The sequence below is a fragment of the Lathyrus oleraceus genome, chromosome 4 (genome assembly GCF_024323335.1).
Source record: "Lathyrus oleraceus cultivar Zhongwan6 chromosome 4, CAAS_Psat_ZW6_1.0, whole genome shotgun sequence".
NCBI lineage: Eukaryota > Viridiplantae > Streptophyta > Magnoliopsida > Fabales > Fabaceae > Lathyrus > Lathyrus oleraceus.
In genome coordinates, this window is record NC_066582.1 from 59,008,598 (window position 1) to 59,030,318 (window position 21,721).

The 21,721-nt window shown below is 35.8% G+C and overlaps 1 protein-coding gene and 1 pseudogene across 1 annotated transcript; one reads left to right on the forward strand and one right to left on the reverse strand.

Annotated features, from left to right (window-relative positions):
* Window positions 1–3,377: 3,377 nt before the first annotated feature.
* LOC127073321 (COMPASS-like H3K4 histone methylase component WDR5A) lies at window positions 3,378–5,892 on the reverse strand. The gene is made up of 2 exons (XM_051014468.1): window positions 5,080–5,892; window positions 3,378–3,783 (listed from the first exon to the last, which is right to left on the reverse strand). The coding sequence occupies exons 1-2, from the start codon at window positions 5,764–5,766 to the stop codon at window positions 3,490–3,492; spliced, it is 981 nt and encodes a 326-aa protein (XP_050870425.1). The 5' UTR covers window positions 5,767–5,892; the 3' UTR covers window positions 3,378–3,489.
* A 2,541-nt stretch (window positions 5,893–8,433) lies between these two features.
* LOC127136011 (zinc finger BED domain-containing protein RICESLEEPER 2-like) lies at window positions 8,434–13,237 on the forward strand (annotated as a pseudogene).
* Window positions 13,238–21,721: the final 8,484 nt, after the last annotated feature.

Genomic DNA, 21,721 nt, shown 5'->3' on the forward strand with positions numbered 1-21,721 from the left:
CTACATATTTGTCTGTTTTTTCTGGTTCAACCGAGTTTTTTCCATTTGACGGCTTCCACACCTTACACGCATACGGAGGTCTGGGCTTAAGTTCTGCCACATTAACCTCACTTTTGTCGACTATATCTTCGTCATTGGAAGAAACTCCCTCGACCGCAATGTAAGACACTTTTTCTTTCTTATGATATCGACCCGCCTTAGACTTCTCAGCTTTTAGGCGTTCGATACGTCGAGCTCTATCGACCAATTGGGCCATATCTCTCAGATACTGAGTATCCAGCTTTTTCATTATAGAATAATCTAGATCTCCAACTGCCTCTCGACTAGTTCGTGTTCAGGGACTTGAGTAAAGCATCGTGCTTTTAGCAGTCTAAACCTGTTCAAATATTGATCAATTGATTCAACAACCTTTCGCTTAATGCTAGCTAGTTCTTTGAGGTTGATCTTTGATTGTCCCGTGTAAAATTATTCATGGAACAACCTCTCTAACTGTGTCCACGTTTGATCAACTGTAGAGGTAGCGTCGTGAACCTTGTAAACGCGTTTTTTTGTTAAAGAACTTGGGAAGTATCCCACGTGTTCGACGGTGGATTCTTTAGTATCCCCAGTGAACTTAGTAAATTTAGGGACGTTTCATCCCCTTGGTAATTCTGTTTGTAAGACAAAATCTGGTAGAGGCGAAGAGTACGTCGGTCACTAGAGGGAAAGACTTACTCTATTTCGCACTATGATCCACTCGACGATAGCCTCTAGGTTTTGTTCCCCCATGGTTGCATCGTATCGAACTTGTCGAACCACCTGGTCTGGATCCTGGTTACGGTTAACCAGTACCACAGGGGGGCCTTCATGCCACCCTTGGGATGTGTTCGAATTCCTGATACTCCTGTTCGACAATATCATTTGTCATCTCTTCTTGTCGAACCGGTGTTTTTGGTTGAGGAGGAGGCGTGGGATTCCGACGAACTTGAGCCCTTGGAGCTCCCAAAAAATCTCCAATCCTTGTCATTTGGGTTGCCAACTACTGATAACTCTGCGTTGAATCCTGGATCAACGACCTCAATATAGTATATATTTGCTGAGTTAGCATGTGTACCATTTCATGGTTGCTTTCATCCATCTGTTGTCTCATAACGACAATAGAGCTTGACGTAAAAGTTGGAACTGATTCAGACGTCAATCTGAAACCTGGGGGTCGACCAAATGGGGTTGCCAAAGGTCCAAAACCCTGGTAACAAAGGAATGGCGATGACGAGGTATCATTGTAAGTCAAACCGAGGTTATGCATATTTGTCATAAACTCCGTCGGCATTCCCAACGTTCTATGCATGAGAACCGTGTAATTGGGCATATGTTGCCCCATAGTTCCCATGGTTGTTGGTGTCGGCGTTTGTGGCTGACACGGCGCCAGAATTGGTCCTATAAACGTTGTTGAAACCGTCGACGCCACACTAGAGTTGGCGGCCTGGGGGGTCGTTGTGTCTCCCGCCGAAGACGTTTCTTCGCGGGGTCTAGGAGACGTCATTTTTCCACTGCGCAATCGCATACAACTTAACATTGTTGAGGTCCCACAGGGTGTGCCAATTTGTTGTTTGCTCAACAATCTCTAGCCTTCCTATAAGAGAGTTACTTGCAGGACCAACTACAAAGTCTTGGACTTGGTGTTTGGGTGTATGATTCTTTGGTAAATAATGTTCTTGAAAGGTTTAAAAAGTGTAGATGCAACTCTTGATGAGTTAGAAACGTAGTAAAAATTAAGGGTAAAAATAAACGTATAAACGGTAAAGTAAGAAAGACAAAAGGTAAACTTTACAAGATTAAATGACTTGTAAATATAAAGTGGAGGCAAAATACATTTTTGTGAGGAGAGTGACTTTTTTCTCGTAAACGCTTTGATACTTCAAACTTTACCCCTACTGCAAATGTTCAAATTGTCACCTCTAGAATTTCACCTAACATTGGCTTAAATACTTGTTGAAAATAACCATATGGAGATTACAAAACCTTCTCATGATGCACGCGTCGATCCACTTCCCCCATCTTGGCGAGTAACTACCCACGATCTCTTTGAGTGGCCACGTTTTCTTTCACCGCTCAAAACCTTCGACTTCGACCGAGGCTTACAGGTGTCGACCTACGGACTCGTCCATCATCCTATCGAGGAGTCTCCGACAGGTCCCCTAATCGAAATTGACCTTCTCCCTTAATCGAAATTGGTCCGTTAACAATAAATTAGAATTTTTTTTAATTAGGTGACATGTTGGCATCTAGGGGATTTGCGAGAAAGAGAGCCGAAGACATGTCATGCAAACTAGATAAAAATAAATAGGATAATGATAATTTGTGTCCTAGGGACACACGTTAAAAACTAATTGTAGAAATATTTTCTTCGAACTTGTATATGACTTTTACTCCCTCCGTTCCTTTTTAAGTGTCATTTTTTAACTTTTTACACATATCAAAAAATCTAATCATTGTTATTACTTTTCACACAATAATTCTTCTTAATTTTGACAAAAGAGCAATTAATACTACATTGAACTTAATCGGTGACAATTAAAAAGAAACATATTTTTCTCAAGAAAGTGACAATTATAAAGAAACGGAGGGAGTATCAAAATTTTATAATTAATGTTTTCATTACTTTTTCCAATATAAACTTTCTATTTATGAATTACTTAACATGTGACTTTGGGACACAAGTTAGTATTACCCAAATAAATACTCCCTCCGTCCCATATTATAAGCAAATTTCACCTTTCTAGATTCATTAAATAATTAATGTATCTGGTTTATTATATAAATCAGATACATTAATTATTTAATGAATCTAAAAAGGTGAAATTTGCTTATAATATGGGACGGAGGGAGTAAATCTCATTATAGACACTTTTTAAAAAAAGTTCTCAGGACCCACAACAATACTCATTTCACAGGTTTATGTAGATGTCATTATTATATTTACAACACAGCTTCAAACTCAAAATGACTAGAGATCACACAAAATATCCTTCTTTGGAGATGAGCAAATTGCCTCTGTCAGAAAACATATCTTCGAATTTCTTAAAGACTGGAGAAAAACTATTAGGATATGATAATTAATTTATCATATCTTGCATTTTTAATTAAATAAATTATTATGACTTAGTGTAAGAAAATTAATCCTAAGACTTATGCATGTCAAGACATGGTGATGAATATTCTTTTCAGAACAATACGCAGAAACGTGTCTAATGCACTAGGATAAATGAACCCAACATTATTGAGCTAGGGAACCTCTAATTTCGAGCACAAGCACTTTTTACTTCTAAATTCACGTTTCTTTTCATAAAAACGTCATTTTTTTCCGTAAATTCATGTTTCATCGATCAACTGCAAAATGATCTCAAAAACAAATATTATAGAGTTTCTCAAACTGCAAAATGATGAGTAAGTTAATGCTATCTCAACTCACACCAATATGTTGGAACATTAGCCCAGATCCAAATTGAATCAGTCTTTCTGTTGAGTCCATATCTTGACAGTCTTATCATTACCAAGAGCTCCCGAAGCAATCATGTTCTCCGTAGGGTGACATGAGACAGATATGACTGTATCTGTATGACCTTCCATCTTCTGTACAATTTTCCTCGACTGCAGATCCCACAAGTATATACAACTATCTTCTGAACCACTAACAACATACTTCCCATTAGTTGTAGAAAATGAGGACGAAATACTGAATTTTGAATTAACATGACCAGTGTAACATTTCATAAACTTCCCAGTAGAATAGTTCCAAAGCCTCTGCAGGAACAGAAAAATTCCCATGTAAGTCAATCATAACATGGAAAACCAAACTAAGTACTTGTTTGCCAATCCCTTCCAGAGAGACCTTCAGTGCATTTACGAAGTCCAAAAACACATTGAAAGGTGAAGAATAAGAAAAGATATCCCCATAGCCAATAGACTACTCAAATAAACTATACATTATGAGAAGCAAAAATGATTAGTCATATAAAGCCATTTTACCCTGATATAAAACATAATATTGCACAAAGAATAGACTCCACTTAAGAAACCCAACAGCATACAGTTACATAATTCATTCAAGTTTTTCATAGCTATATAGGATTTGGATCTTCTAAAGCCACTAAGTGAAAAGTGAGAAAATTAACAGTTGATATTTTAACACACTTGTAATTTGTTATGATGTAACCTACATATCTATACTTCATTTGTTGATCAACGATTGACGTTACTCGCTATATCCTTTAAAGTATGCCGTTCACTTTGGAGAAGCCCTTTCGATCCATTAGGCTATGTTTGAATATTTCAAAATGAACCGAGCGGAGTGGAGCGGAATGGGTCGAAGTGGAACACAGCGGAGCAGAACAGATATCCCAATTCGGATGGAACAAAAATGAGGGTAAATAATGGAATTGGATGGATTGCATTCCATCATTCCGCTTCATTTCATCCTCTTTTTACCAAATCCAAATCCAAACAATCGAACATAACATTATTTCATTCCATTGCACTTCATCAGTCCAAACACAGACTTATGTAGCCATGGCATCCCACACACACAAATTTTATTTTGATAAAATGTACTAATTTTTTACAAAAAAATTTTAAAGTATAATCAAAAGGGCCTGCAGTGAAGATTGTTGCCTCAGACATCATAGCTTTTTATATCTTACCCCAAAATGCAATTCCAATTGGGGTTAAATCAACAACAACATTTGAATGGAATTCTATATTCAAATGGAATCCTATGAACTATATTTGAATGGAATTCTATATTCAAATGGAATTCTATATTCAAATGGAATTCTATATTCAAATGGAATCCTATGAACTATATTTGAATGCAATTCTCTATTCATTTGGTGGAGTTTGGGTTTGATCCATTTACCGATTCAAATGGAATCATATGAACTATATTTGACTGCAATTCTCCATTCAATTAGACTCATATTGACTACATTTGACTGCAATTATCTATCATTTTATCAATGAAACACAGCACTACCGTAATTTAAAACAAGACTAAATGATAACAAAATCGAAATTGAGTTAATGAGAGAGGAGAGATGTTACCAGATTGTTATCCAAGGTACCAACAAGAATAAACTTAGCATTGGGCGAAAACTTGACATACGAAACAGGAGGATTCTCATCATCAATAAGAGTCTTCATACAGTGACCAGTAGAAGCATCCCAAATCCTGCAAAGACCATCATAGCTACTGGAAACAATAAGAGACCCGTCGCGATTAATATCAACGGAGGTAACAGGATCAGAATGTGCAGGAATAACCTTCAGACACTTCCCTGTCTTAACATCCCAAACCCTAACAGTCTCATCAAACGACCCCGAAACGATGATATTCGACTGAGGATTGAAATTAACACAGAAAACATAGTTAGTATGGCCGTGAAGAGTCTTGATTAGCGCCCCCGTCCGAACGTCCCATAGCCGGATGGTTTTGTCGTCGGAGGCGGAGACGAGGTAACGAGTATCGGAGGAGAAAGCTAAGTCGGAAACGCCTTGTTCGTGGCCTTCGTATTGTTGCATGGGAGATAGGGTTAGGCTGTTGGAATCGGAATCGGAGTTTGTGAAACCGTAGGTGCGGATGGTTTTGTCGGCGGAAGAAGAGGCGAGGAGACGGCCGTTGGAGGAGAATTTAACGGCGGAGATTGCTCGTTTGTGACTGGTTAGGGTTTGGGAGAGTGTGTAGGGTTTGTAGTTTGATGAATCGCAATCCATTGCTTCTGCCGTCGACATTCTGCCGTGGATTACAGTGAATTGAAAACAGCTCCGACTGTTTCTCCACTGTCTTGAAATTGAAATGGAGCGGAGATTATACAATACTTTAAAGCCCGTTGCACGGCTTTGAATTTGAGTATAATATGAGGTTTTAATATTTTTGTTAATAAACAGTAATAAATAATTTATATTTCTTAATAATAAACAAATATATATAAAACTAAAATTAATGATAAATCCTTCGGGTCCATAAGTTTTAGTGGTACCGAGATATTTATGTAAATAAAAATTAGTGTAGAAGTTGCGGCGGAGTGAGACTTTTAACGGAGGAGAGTGAAGGAAGTATTTGTTAGATTAACACCTCAACGCTCAAATCAGTAAAGTTATGTTTGGATATCATAAAATGAACGAAGCGGAATGGAGTGGAGTGGAGTGGGACAGAGCAGAATGTAGCGGAGCGGAACGAATGTCCAATTCCATTGTTTGGAAATTATAAAACGGAATAAGGCAAGTTGTTCATTCCGTCTAAATTGGAGGGGAAGAAATATGGTGTTAAGTGATGGAATGAAATGGAATCTATACCACTCCATTTCGCTACGCTCCATCGAATTTTAAATGATCCAAACAATGGAATATCATTTCACTACATCTCATTCCGCTCTGCTCCGTCTGATTCCATCAATCCAAAAAAAGTCTAAGGTTGTGTTTGGATTGATGGAACATAACGGAGCGGAGCTGAATGGAACATGATGGAGCGGAACGGAGCGGAATGGAATATAGATCACACTTCATTGTTTGACTATTTTATTATAAATGTCTTATTCCATCACATACACCCAAATTGGATGGAACAAAAAATATAGATTTGAATGGAATTGGATGGACTGGATTTCATCATGTTTCATTCCATTCCATCCATTATTTACAAATTCAAACAATGGAATCTCATTAATTACCACTCCACTCCATTCCATTCCATCTCATACCACCAATCCAAACATACCCTAAGAGAAAGAGTATAGAGTATTCAAATTGTGTTTGAAACTTTTTACGTGAAATGGGATCATCCTTATACATAAGGGAGAAGGGTAATGATTTCGCTATCTTTCAGCCATAAAATGTGGAGGACGTTGGATGCGTTTGAGATGAAAATATCCAACGATGAGGTGTAAAGTAGTCTTGCAATGAGGCGAAGATTTCAGAAGCATGACTTTGTGGTCGATCGATAAGTATAAGTCTGGAGCAGTCTATCTCAAGGTGGTCGGTCTGAGGGAGATATAGTCGGCACATAACAATTTCCCTCCAAGCCCTCGTCCTTGGGTATCAAGGCGAGGGTTTGAAGATTTTTGTCTTCAACTACTGGTCACCTTTCTTCATTCTTCTATTGTTTGGAACGTGAAACGTCTATTCGAAAGTGTCATTATGATCATTCTTGGGAACTGAAACACTCGAGTGTTACATGTGAGAAATGTGATTATTGATAGGACACTTTCTTTCCATATTGTCATATTATCACTACATAAGTATATTAGGGGTGGACAAGAAAAAACCACCCGAGAATAACCAACCGAACCGGTTGCAGGATGCTGTTTCGGGTCGGGTTAATTCGGTTTGACGGGTTGGACGGGTGTTGCAAACGGGTTCAGAGGGGTGTGTGTGGTCGGGTTCGGTTTTGATTTTTTGGCCCAACAAAATCTGAGCCCGACCGATATTATATTCAAACATAATCCATTCCATTACTATCAAGGAGAATTTTGGCACCCAGCAGAATTTTGGCCCAACAAAATCAGATTGCTCCTCCAAAGCTTGCGCCGTCTACCCTGAACCCTAAAGCTTACGCCGTCCACCCTGAACCCTAAAGCTTGCGCCATCTACCCTGAACCCTAAAGCTTGCACCGTCCACCCTGAACCCTAAAGCTTGCGCCGTCCACCCCTCCGAAGCTTGCGCCGTCCACCCCTCTGGACCCTAAAGCTTGTGTCGTCCACCTCTCTGAACCCTAAAGCTCCGTCCACCCCTCTGAACCCTAAAGCTTTAGTGCCGTCACCTTGCTTCATCTCCAAAAGTAAAACAAAATCGCTATCTATGTCTCTCCTCCGCCGTCATCACTGTCCTTTCCTCCTTCATCATCACTGAGCAGAGAATCATTTGTATCCTTATCCCTCTTAATCACGTTCTTTTGTGTTCGTATTTGCTTTCTAAACACTAAGTCTTTCTTTGTTCTTGATTTCAGATTTTGTATTTTCAGGTTTTGTAATTTCAAGAGTTCTTTGAGTTAATGGAAGGTTAGATCATTGTTTATGTTTTTAAGAGCTTTAATCTTTTATATACTGTTTTAATAACTCCTTTTGTTTTATTTTTATCGAGATATGTAAGAGGCTGTAGAAATGCAAGGAGCTGGAGAAATACAAGGAGCTGGAAATTTGCATAATAACAGTAAGTTTAGTTTATTTTATGTATGTTTTGTATGCCTATGTCGATATATCATGTTGAATATTTTGCATAATAACAGTAACTCCATTTGTTTTGTATGCCTTATTAAAAGTGTAAGGTAATAGGTCCTTTAAGATTAAGACATATGACTACATAAAAATAAGATTAACAAACTTTGAAACTAAGCCTATAAACACTTAACGAGTTGATGATGTTGGTTGTGTGTTGATTATAATCTTCATTAATTTTCAGTAATGGAGAATGTTACTCAAAACCAACATTCTTCATTAACATCTGGTGTTGGTGCAACTGATGTTGCTGCCAATGAAATTCATGTTGTTGGACTTCCTCCACTTGGAAAGAAGAGAAAACAAAATGCTAATGGTCCTAGGAAATCCTCTCCTGCTTGGGACCATTTTATTAAATTGCCTAATGAAATTGAAGCAGTAGCTGCTTGCAAACACTGTCATAAGAAATATTTGTGTGATCCAAAAACCCATGGGACATCTAACATGCTTGCTCATACAAAAGTATGTACCAAGATGCCACAAAATGATCCTACTCAAACTGCCCTCTCCTTTGCCGGTGGAGAGGGTGGTGGCTTGGTTGCCGCAAGCCAACGATTTAATTTGGCAGCTTGTAGGAAGGCTATTGCTCTCTTTGTGATCCTAGATGAACATGCTTTTAGGGTAGTTGAAGGGGAAGGCTTTAAGTTGTTATGCAAACAATTACAACCCCAATTAACTATTCCATCAAGGAGAACTGTGGCGAGGGATTGTTTTCAACTTTTTGTTGATGAAAAAGCAAGATTGAAAGGTTATTTCAAATCTGATTGCAATAGGGTAGCCTTAACCACTGATTGTTGGACATCCATTCAGAATCTTAGTTATATGACCCTAACTGCACACTTCATTAACAATGATTGGAAGTATGAAAATAGGATTCTAAGTTTTTGTTTAGTTCTTAATCATAAGGGTGAGACAATTGGTAGAAAAGTTGAAGAGATTTTAAGGGAATGGGGAATAAGGAATGTGTCCACAATCACTGTGGACAACGCAACATCTAATGATGTAGTTGTTGCTTATTTGAAGAAGAGGATTGATAATATGGGTGGTTTAATGAGTGATGGATCTTTCTTTCATCTTCGTTGTTGTGCACACATTTTAAATCTGGTGGTTCGTGATGGTTTAAAACAGAATGATTTATCCATTTCTGCCATTAGAAATGCTGTTAGATTTGTTAGGTCATCACCCCAAAGATCTACAAAGTTCAAAGAATGTATTGAGTTTGCTAGAATTAATTGCAAGAAACTTCTCTGTCTAGATGTTCCGACAAGGTGGAACTCATGTTATTTGATGCTAGATGCTGCTGAAAAGTATCAAGCAGCATTTGAGAAAATGGAAGGTGAAGATTTTAGCTATTTGGAATTTTTTGGATTAGTTGGCCCCCCTACTCTTAATGATTGGGAGAATGTTAGGTGTCTAGTAAGTTTTTTCAAAATTTTCTATGATACTACTATGGAATTTTCTTTGTCAAAACAAGTATCCCTTCATAAGTCATTCCACCAACTAGCTTCAATACATTGTGAGCTTAAAAGATCATCCATGAACTTGAACACAATTTTAGCCTCAATGGGATATGAAATGAAGAAGAAGTATGACAAATATTGGGGGGAAATTGAAAACATCAACAAGTTTATTTATTTTGGCGTGATTCTTGACCCTAGATACAAGTTAGGATATGTAGAGTGGTGTTTTAATGATATGTATAATGGCGAGTCGGTGCCTTTTACTAATATGATTAATGTGATAAAAAAGGAGTTGTTTAAACTATTCAATTGGTACAAGGGTATACATGAAAAGCAACATGGACCCTCTACTAGTCCTAATGAGGGTGGTTCATTTGGTGATGGTGTTCCTAATGTTGAAGTTCCATCTCATTTTGCAAGGGTTGAAGCTTTTAAAGAGCACCTTAAACAAAAAGATTCAATAGATAAAAAAAATGATCTTGAGAGGTATCTAGATGATAATTGTGCCGATGATTTTAACTTTGACATCCTTATGTGGTGGAAACAAAACTCTTGTAGATACCCTATTTTATCAAAAATGGTGAAGGATGTTTTAGCTAGTCCAGTATCCACTGTCGCTTCTGAAAGCACGTTTAGTACCGGGGGCAGAGTTCTAGACACATATAGAAGTTCACTAACCCCTGAAATGGCAGAGGCTTTGATTTGTGCACAGGACTGGTTGAAACCTACACTTAGTCAATTCAAGGACTTGAATATAAATGAAGAATTTGAGTTGTCTGCCACTATTGTTTCAGGTATGTAAGTATTTGAGTATGAGTATTTAGTGTATTAATGTATTGGCTTTGGTTTTGATTTAATTATTTGGTTTCTGTTTAATTTTATGCAGAATTTGGTGGTCCCTCTACTAGTGGATCAACATCTGGTGATGGATCTAATGCTGTTGGAAACGGAAATGAACCAGTTGCTGGTTCATCTCAATCACATACTTGATGATGGTTGTGGATTTTGTATTTTTTCATTTGATTTACTTATATCTATGTTTTTTTACATGTATTAATATATTTTTGTGTTTCGTTTCAGTTTGTTTTTTGGAGTCATTTGTGAAAATGACCTTATTTTGGGCTACTGATTATTTTGATGATGGTTGTGGTTTTTGTATTTTTTTCATTTGATTTACTTATATCTATGTTTTTTACATGTATTAATATATTTTTGTGTTTCGTTTCAGTTTGTTTTTTGGAGTCATTTGTGAAAATGACCTTATTTTGGGCTACTGATTATTATGGATAATCAACTTATCTATCAGCTAATATCCTCAACAGTTATTTTTTTTGTGATAATATATCAACCAATAGTCCTGAAGAGGTTTTTGATGCTTTGAAGAATCAGACTGTGGATCTGGTTTTAACTGCTCATCCTACGCAGTCAGTTCGTCGATCTTTGCTGCAAAAGCATGGAAGGTTTGTACTGTTTATGGAATTGTGGATTACTGCATATTATGCTGAAAATGATCACAATGAATTTGAAAACAGGTTATCACAGAAGAGCGCGGCATAGCTCTCAACAAAGTCCGACCTGAAAATGAGTTGTCTAAGATTTTAAAGTTTTCAGGATGGCAACACTTTGGAAAATGAGTTGGAAGTGGTGGAAGGAATGAAGTTAACTAGAGGCTACATATCTCCTTATTTTATTACAGACCAGAAGACCCAGAAATGTGTAAGCACAAACTTATTCTTTTGATCAACACCGCCGTCTCCACTTTTCAAAGACTCGTCAACACTCTCGGAACCCCCAAAGACACGCCAGAACTCCGCGAGAAACTGTGAGAGATCACTGCACCACTCTCTCACTATATGAATCGGAAATTTTGTTTGTTACTTCTATTTTAAGATACTGATTGTATTGATTCCTTCTCTATTTTTGTAACTTACAGACACAAGACTAGACTCCACATTGGACAATTGGTGAAGGATACGTCGGATAAACTTAAACAAGCTAGTGAAATTGATCATCATGTTGATGTTAATGTGAGTTTGAAGTTCTATTATCTATTTCGATTGCATGCGCAAACAAATCAGTTTATTGGTATTTTATGATCTATTTTTAAAAACCACGAGTTTCTTTAAATGAATCTTATGATCGAGTTTTTTATTTACTGTTACAGTAGTGGTTGCATTTGCATTGTAATTCTAGTCTTATGAAAAATTATGGATAAAATATGGCTGAGACTGATGTAATCGCGCTGATTGCCATTGCGGTTTTAAACTGCAATAAAACCAAAACCATGCTTGTATTATGAATGCTTGTTGTATGGTTATCAAATCAAATAGTGAATTGGAGACCTATTGAATCGGAATCAAAATGATGAATAACAGTGGCTCACTATACAAAGTTGAGAAAAAAGAGCTGTGGACTATGCTTAGTTTAGGAAGCAATTCATTATCATAGACCATGATTTATACTAGTGAATCTAATTGATCATGATGAATCGGAATTCAGGAAGAGATTCATGTCCATAATAGATACACACTAGAGCTTTGTATCGATTGGGTAAAGTTTTGTATTGAATTGAGATACGATTTGTATGTATGATAAGATACTAATAACCATGTTTGTTGTAGTTATTTATTGATGTACTAGTGACTTGATCTCAAACTCTTTTTACTTGAAAGTTAAATAAGAAGAGATTTTCAAACTTTTTTTATATCTGCAGGCAACCAAGAAGATAGCAGATGCTAAATTGGCCAAAGATTTTCAGGCAGTGTTGAAAGAATTGATCCAAAAGGCGTGTCTTCTTCTTTGTAAGTTTTCTGGGTGGTGCAAAAGATTTGTGAAATGATCACCGGCGACATTCTTCCATGGGAAATTAAATTGTTGAAAAATTGAACTTGCATCTATATTATCCTAAGGCTACTTTTTCAAATTTAGCCATTTGCATCTTTTTTGTTGCTTAGCTCTTAAATTGTTCATGCTGCAGACAGGAGGTAATATCCTTAGATAATGAGATTTCCTTCAATGAGGCTATCATCGAGGAAAGAGAACAAGGTATTCAAGAAGTCCAGCAGCAGATTGGGGAAGTAAATGAGATCTTCAAAGATCTTGTCGTGCTTGTTCATGAGCAAGGAGCAATGATTGGTAACTAGTTCCCCCCAACCCCCACCCTTCATTTACTTTTGTTATTTATGCATCCTCTATCAAGTTGTTTTATATGTCTAGACTGGTTTATAGTAGTTGATGTTGAGAATTTCCATTTTGCAGATGATATTGGATCCAACATTGAGCATTCCCATTAAGCCACTGCCCAAGCAAAATCAGAACTTGTGAAAGCTTCTAAGACACAACGATCAAGTTCATCTTTGGTATATAGTATAAGTTTTTATTTTATGATTGAATTGTTGATTTTGAAGTGTCCTCTTCGTCCTGTCACTTTAATTTAGATGTGGCAATTTTTGATTAAATATAAATGCTATGGCTTAGTAGATTTAAACCTTCCTCACATTTTATTGTTAACACCAACGAGATTCAAACCTTCCTCACATATTGTACTGAACTTACACAAGGCTACAACCTTACAACATCTTAATTTAATATTATCGTGTCTTCTTCTTTTATCTCTTAAAACATCATGTAACTTTTCTTTGTCAATCTCATATTGTACTAAATTTTTACTCTTACTTTCTTTTGATCTTTAAAAAATTGCCATTAAGCCTAATGATTTTATTCTATGTATGAATTTATCACAGAACTTTGATTTAAATAAAAATATTACCGGTTCTTAAGTTATAACTTTGTGCAGTTAAGGGAAGCAATGGAGAGAAGTTCTGCAACATTTGATAAAGAAAAGGCACAAGAACGGCTATCAAAACTCTCCGGCGGTGTTGCTGTTTTCAAAGTTTGTCATTCATTCTTAAAAACCGGCGGTGTTGCTATTTACAATAGCTGCAAATGCTGGTTTTGATGGTTCTTTAATTTACAGCAAATTGTTGGAACAAGATAATCTTAATTTGGGTTTCGATGCTGCTAAAGGTTAGTAACAGTGAAGGTTGTGATGCTGTATTGTTTATGATACCTTAACATTAAAAATGATTCTGTAGTAAAAAGAAGGTTGTTTAACTATGGTGCTTATTCTGCTAAAACAGGAACTTATGTTGATATGGTGAAGGCTGGGATTATAGATCCTGTTAAAGTTGTTAGAACAACTTTGGTAGATGCTGCCAGGTAAAATCATATATCTTACAATGCAATTTTTTCTCTGCTTATATTTCACACATTACTATATGTTAAACTAGTTTTTGCTCTATTGCAGTGTATCGTTGTTATTGACGATAACCGAGGCATCTATTGTAGAAAATATGAGTGATAAAAACAAACCTCCTCAAATGGTGGCAGATATGGATGATTTGGACTACTAACTTTTCTTAAATATGTTGAGAATATTTTGGCTTATAATGAACTTGTATATCAGGTTATTACTTGAATGATAATGTAATTGTAATATAATGCTAATACTTTATCACTTAGATGATGATGAAAATGTAATATAATGAAAATAGTTTATGGTTTATTAATTCTTTTAATTATATAGAATGAAGTTTAATGAGTATTCATGTGATTAGTGTTATAGGAATGATAGAATTCAGGTTAGAATTTATTGGTCCAAACCGATTCAACCTAACCGAATGAACCGTATAAACTGATAATCCATCAACCGATAAAATCGAACTTAGTTTTGGGTGAAACTGGATTTAACTTTTTCAACCGTGGATTAGCTCGGGTTAGCTATTTCGGGCCCGAACCCACCCATAACCGACCGCCGTCCACCCCTAAGTATATGGAGAACTAGAGTCACTTCCCTTTTAGACCTTTCTTTTCTCTTCATTCTTGAGCAATTATTTCTTTTTCTTTTGAAACTTTGTCTTCTTGCACTTGAGAACATCAACGTGACTTGGCTAAAAAATCGTTGAAGAACGTGAAAGGGAACTTGACGAACCCAACATTACCATGGGAAGGTTCTATATATTGTTTCATTATGTTCGTTTTTACCAAAGAAGGGTAGCCTTGATAAGGTTTTCTTTGAAGTGGAGGAATTTTCACATTGGGGTTCCACCATGGACGGAGCTAGAAAATTTGAGTAGTGAAGATAATATTTACATATAAATTTATGATTATTTAAAATTTTCTTATTTTCAAATTTAAAATAATTTATTAATTAGAATACTATACTTTATATTTAAAAATAGTAAATGGATATGTAAGATTTATCTGCAAAATATTGTACATGTATCTTTTTAAAAAATTAATTAGATAAAAGCAACCAAAAATAAATAAATAACTATATAAATTATATATATATATATATATATATATATATATATATATATAATATATATATATATATATATATATATATATATATATATATATATATATATATATATATATATATATTATATATATATATATATATATATATATATATATAATATATATATATATATTATATATATATAGATATATAGAGAGAGAGAGAGAGAGAGAGAGAGAGAGAGAGAGAGAGAGAGAGAGAGAGAGAGGAGAGAGAGAGAGAGAGAGAGAGAGAGAGAGAGAGAGAGAGAGAGAGAGAGAGAGAGAGAGAGAGAGAGAGAGAGAGAGAGAGAGAGAGAGCGAGTTTAATTGAAATACACTGACAGTGTAAAAGGATTTTACACCGTCAATTAATCATAGACGTCGGATATTAAAAGAAGTTTGACTTTTATTTTAAAAATCTATAAAATAATACAAACGAATGATGGTGATGAGTCGACGGTGTAAAACTTTTTACACTGACAGTGTATAGTAATTAATCTCAGACACACACACACACACACACACACACACATATATATATATATATATATATATATATATATATATATATATATATATATATATATATATGTTTTATCTAAAAGTTAGATGAATAAAAAAACTAGGTTGAGATTTAAATGACTTTAATAGTTATTATAATATTACATTATTATATTGATATTAAAAATGCATGTACATATACTACGTAGGAAGAGAAATTAAAATGAAGTTAGGGCACATGCCTACACTTTTAACAACGTAGCTCTGTCCCTAGGTTCCATCACTCCTTCTAAGGATGATAGGATATGTGGTGAGTATGGTGGTTGCATCATTCCTTTTTTCGAATGTCTCTTCACAACCATGGGTGTTCGCGTACCCTTTATCCCCTTTGAGATATGTGTTTTTAATTAATTGATGGTGGGTCATTCGTAACTTCACCCATTGAGTTAAGCGTACGTAAAGGCTTACCAACACCTATGTGAATATCTGAAGGGGAACCCTTTCATCACCTTATTTTTTCACCTCTTTTGTTGTCACTATGGTACTTGGGCTCGACCAAGAGAATGGGAATTAGTCTCCTTACTGCCGATGATCTAGGTCTTTGAAGGCTTTCATGGGTTGAAGCCTTTTACGGATTGCTTCTTCTTGGTTAATCCCTTTCATCTCTTGCCTCATCTTACAATTTGCGGGTCTAAGTTAGGGGTAAATGGTAAGTGCAAACCTTTGTTTCCCCACTATTGGTCAGTAAAACATTTCTTCATGAAAAATCACACTTATGTTTACAAAGAGGAAGATTTTTCTTTCGAGGATTCGTATAAAAAAATAGGCCGGTAGACTTCGTTAATCACCTGGGTTATCTTGGAGGTGTAGTTCCTTCAATTGAGGTTGATAAAAACATTTGAAGCGTCTGATAGATGTTTCATTGTTGATGGGAGATCGCTTCTGTGAGTAGCGTCAAAATACCTTTGGTAATTTTGAAATTGCCTTTAATCTTTTGTTTTTGGTTTGCCCTTTTTTTTGTGCATATCTGGATAACAGTTGTGTGTTCTATGCATATGTAATACAGGATAAAGTGAGGGCATGGGTTCTGAAGCAGGGAATACAACAACTCAGTGTTGCAGTAGGCTCTTCTCTTTCTCTTGAATCTCCTCAGAATGTTACTCTCTTTTCTTCTCTACCGGGCTTGCGAATGGGTCCCAGAAGTGGTCACGACCCTTCTCGTGAATGCCATGATTCCGTCTTTTAGGGTGATTGGGCGTTCTTTTCCAACCTTGTTGAGCAGAATCTGGCGGAAGAGCTAAATAGTTTGGCGTTATCTGCTAGGCGAGTTTTTGTGGCTCTAACTCTAAGTGGATATGGATGTTGGGAAGCTCTTCAGACGGATCAGACACGTGACGAGAAGCATCACTTGGAGAGGAGTGTCAATAACTTGACTCTTGAACGAGATGCATATTTAAGAGAACCGCATAAGTTTTCTGCCTCTTTGAAGGAAGTAAACAATGTTATAACTTCGTTCAATTTCCCTGGTACTGCGGGTAGTTAGGTGATGCACATGGCTAGAATGATGGAGAGGAAAATCGAGTCTCTTGATTCTGCTCAGAAAGAGTAGGAATTTTTGCATGGTCAAAATGCTTCTCTTACCAAAAAATTGAAAGAATGTGATTCTTCGGGGCTTGGGGCAATTATAAAGTCTTTTGAGAATGAGATGCAATAGATGAAGCATTTTCACCATCCACTGGTTATTTTGAGGGATCAGATCTAGTCGGGTTAGATACTCTGAGATGAGAGAGTTATCTCTATCCTTGAGTAACCTCCCTTGTATTTTTTTCTTTTTTTGTAAGGTTTTATCTAGCTTTAGGCCTTGATTTGTAAATGGTATTCAATTATATTATCACCTTTTGCATGCTTGTGCTTTTGGTTTTGTATCGTGCTCCCTTTAGGCATAATCTTCAACCGACATAGAGCTAAGGATTGTTAGGGTTCGATTTTAACCCCTGCAATTTATAGAGTTTGTTTTCTATACAGAGCGGTAAATAATATTTGCTTAAAGTGTAAATAACCTCAAGTTATTTGTGAGGCCACACTTTGTTGCTTTAATCGTGAGCATGTCGCGTTAAGATATACACGTTTTGTTAATGATATGTTGGTCTGAATAGATGCAACCATTCTTCTGACGTGCAATAGTTCTAACATGAGACCAGCTAGATGTGATCATGCTTTGAACCTATGTTTTCAATAAAAAAAGGGCAAGAAACTGGCTAGATGCAACCATGCTTTGAACTGCGCTCCACGTTGCATTCTTCGACCAAGGGTAGAAGACCCTCATCCCTCTTCTCGAGGTAAATCTTGGATCGAGATGGACGTCTCCAAGCTCCACCACTCACGTCTCTTGGATTGGCTAGATTCGAAGGGGTTGTGCACCAGCCACACAGGACTTCCTAGTTCACCATTTCACCCAAGACTTGAGACAACTAATTTCAGGATTTTTCACCAATGATGATGAAGATGAAGAAGAATAGAGTCACATATATGTTTTAGTCTTTAAGCGTGTTTACTTTCTTGTTTTTGCATCATTTTAATTCATGATTTCCCATGCTTTATGTACTTTAAATTCTAGTATAATTTGAATAAATGAAGTGTGTTTATTTTCCCTTCTAAATGCTTATGTGATTATGTGCTTGAATTTTTAAATCCATGCCTTGCATCTTTTACCCACCTTTTTTATTATGACAATGAGGGATAAGTATACTCTTATGGGGAGTAAAGTATAATCTCTACTCATTTAAGGGGGAGTTTAAACACTCCATTTTATGTACCTATTGTTTTTTTTACAACCTCCCTGAGAGATGTGTTACCATCATCAAAAAATGGGAGAATATGGAACTATGTGCTTGCAGATTTAATCAAGAAGTAATCAAACCTAAGCAAGTCATGCTATAATAGTTTTGATGATGCCAACTCTTACTTAATGACAACTTATTAAGATGTAATATGAACTTAAAGACAAGTAACTATCTCAAGTTGCCAAAGATGCACAAGAAAGTTTGCTCAAGCCCTTCCTCCGAATAAAACCAAAGAGTTAGGGTTTAATAATCACCTTTGGTGATGTCATCCAACCTGGAGATATCTCAAGCCTCATCTCTAATAAGATTCAAGCAAGTGCTTATTTGATTGGTTTATTTAGCAAAGTCTTGAAGCTTCAGGGTGAAAGAGAGTAAGGGTGAAAGCTTGCATAATTGTGTCTGAGTGATTAGAGTTTTGTAAAAATGCAAGGGGATTTTCGTAAAGTATTATGGCCAAATCACACACTCAATAAAACCATTTTAAAAGTAGATATTTCTCAAAGAAGATAACTTTAAAATGTTTTGGAGTCTGGCCAGCTATGGATTGGAAACTGAAAGAATGATTATGACATGTATTTTGAATTGTCCAATCGATTGGAACACATTCCCAATCAATTAGATAAGGGAAATTGTGTCCATAATCAATTATGATAATGTTTTAATGAAAGGTAACATTTCTCTATCAAACATTTTCAAAATGGGCAATTATAATAGATTATTTAGGCATCAATTTGCATAAGGACCCAATTTGGTTAAGAGGATAGTCAATTCAAAACTCTGCATTGGTTCGAGATAAGTCCGTATAAAATTTCGTTTAAGTCCATTGTTCACTATTTAATTGGAAGTAAACTGAAAACTTCATTTTTTCCTTATATAAGGGGATTTGTGAGTTTAACCCACTAAAAGCTCATACACATTATTGGGTAATCTCAATATCAAATATTGGATAGAGAATTAGGTTACGTCATTTAGACCGAACCTCTATAAATCCTAATGACATCTCTTTTCCCTTATCTTTTTTACTTTATGCATACTTTCTGTACTTTGTTTTTTTGATGTTTTATTCCAACATTTTCTTCAAAATGTTTTTGAACTCTGATTTTGAAAAACAATTTTGTTTTAAACTATTGTTTTTCAAACCCCAATAATTCACTCCCTCTTGTATGTGGAGTCACATGTTCAACAATTAATTTCTCATTAATCTAGATAGTCATAGTCTGATTCAGGTCATTTTTCTCCTTCATTTTCTTCAACTTAGATTTCAAAGTTGTTTGCCTTTGTTCCGAGAAGTTTGTGACTTCAATCATCGCTCTTTCTAACTCAATATTTCTCATCAAATATTTCCATAACAATTAGATTATCCTTTGGAGACTCATCTTTTTGGCATTGTTTACATCACCAGAAGTATTCATCGATCATAGAGAAAATCCAACCCATCGAAATTCTTTTCCCAAAAATGGAACTTAGAGGCACCTCCTTATAAAGAATTGTTACCTTTATTGCCTTGGAACGACCATTTTTATGATTTAAGGGAATATGGAGTCCCCCAAAACATTGTGACCTTATTCCATGACCTATCTTCTGCTTCTTGAATGGAAAATATAGCTTCACGCATTGTTAGTTAGGGGTTGCTAAATGTTTGGAGGAACAACCTGAAGGATTTTCCCTTTAGTTATCGTCTTCCTTTTCTTATGATCCCAAACCATCATTACTAGAGGGGTCACTTTTATGGTTTAGAAGACCCATATGATTCCTCTTGGATTTTTCCATGTTCATCATCTATTTCTTCTCTTTAATAGACAAATGGGCCACTCTTTCTGTGAAATAAAAAGGGGGAAACTCATATTAAAAACATATGTTAAATGTAACTTATATGAGTTAACAAAATGCATCACTTACCCAAACAAAAAACATGAGTGAAGGAAAGTCTCCCTTGTACCTCAACAAATCCTTCACACTCAAAGGCCATAATAATTGCTTCAAGAAGTTAACCTCGTCTTTCTCGGCCTCATTAAGCTTATCAAAATTATAATCAATAATGGATAGAGGTGAATTTGTCTAGTAGAGGGGAAACCAATAGATGTTGTCCTCGCTAAAAATAATCTTAATGGAATTTAATAGCACCTTGAACTCTGTTGAAATTATCTCTCTAGTTATCGGGACCAGAAAGATAGTTTGAAGGTAGAACCAACTAAAGGATCAACTCCTTATTCCTCTGGTGGGCTGTTTGGTAGTCACAATTCGAGTTCTTGGGATGATTGGGACCACAAAGATTCTAGGAAGGAAGAACCAACAAAAACTTTGGCTTCCCATAATAATAATGATGTTGGTTGGGCTGGTCAGGATAATGCCAAAGATGATGGATTTGATAACTTATATGAAGGTGCATCAAATAAGAAAATTGTTGGACATAATGGGAAATCATATGACACTTGGATTGAAGGTGTCTTTCTTTAAGGTTTGTAGATCATGCAAAAATCTTCTTTGGTAGGCTTTTTCACATTTTATTTCCGTCTACACCAATAACTATGTATGATAAAATATTATCCTTTACTAAAATAGGTTCCTATAACACATCCGATTCTTATCCGTGGAACTTTATGGATAATAATTGGTTTAGCGTATTATGCTGTACCTCTGATTTAAAAAAAATAACCACTTGTTATACTTCTTGGACCATGTTTGATCCATCCTTATTACCACTCTCAAGATTGTTCCCTTTGATACAAAAAAAATATTGCAGCTTTTGGAGTGATGACATACAGGCAAAAAAGTGGTGCATCTTAAACCATTATGCATATAAAATGACTATCAATTGTAACTTATTAGTGCGTTTTTTAAACTCGGACCTTGGAGCATATGTGTAGAAAAAATGATTTTTGAGGATAGTATATTTTCAACAAGAAATTCTATAGGTTGCTCTTTGTTCACTTGTAATTTTTTTTCTTTTTCGTATACAACATTTTGAGAACCTCGGTTGGAAGATAGTTTTACTTTTAATTAGAAGTGTTGAAAGAAAGGGCTAATTGCCCATCTCAATTATTGAGAGTGGTATTACCTGCAACATACTAAATTTTTTTAGAATTATTTCAAATTTATTGCCTCTTAAGTCGATTGTGTGGTTTTATTGCCTTTATATTGAATACATTGTTCTTCCCTCGTGGTGTTTCTCATATTTTGTGACTATTATTTTCATCAAATGATTGTTGTTGTGGGGGATTGCTTAAGCTTAAATATGGTGTATTATGTATCATTATAAGTAGCATATTACTAAATCATCCTTTTAGTTGGTTATACCTTTAAACTATCTTTCTGGTCTCAATC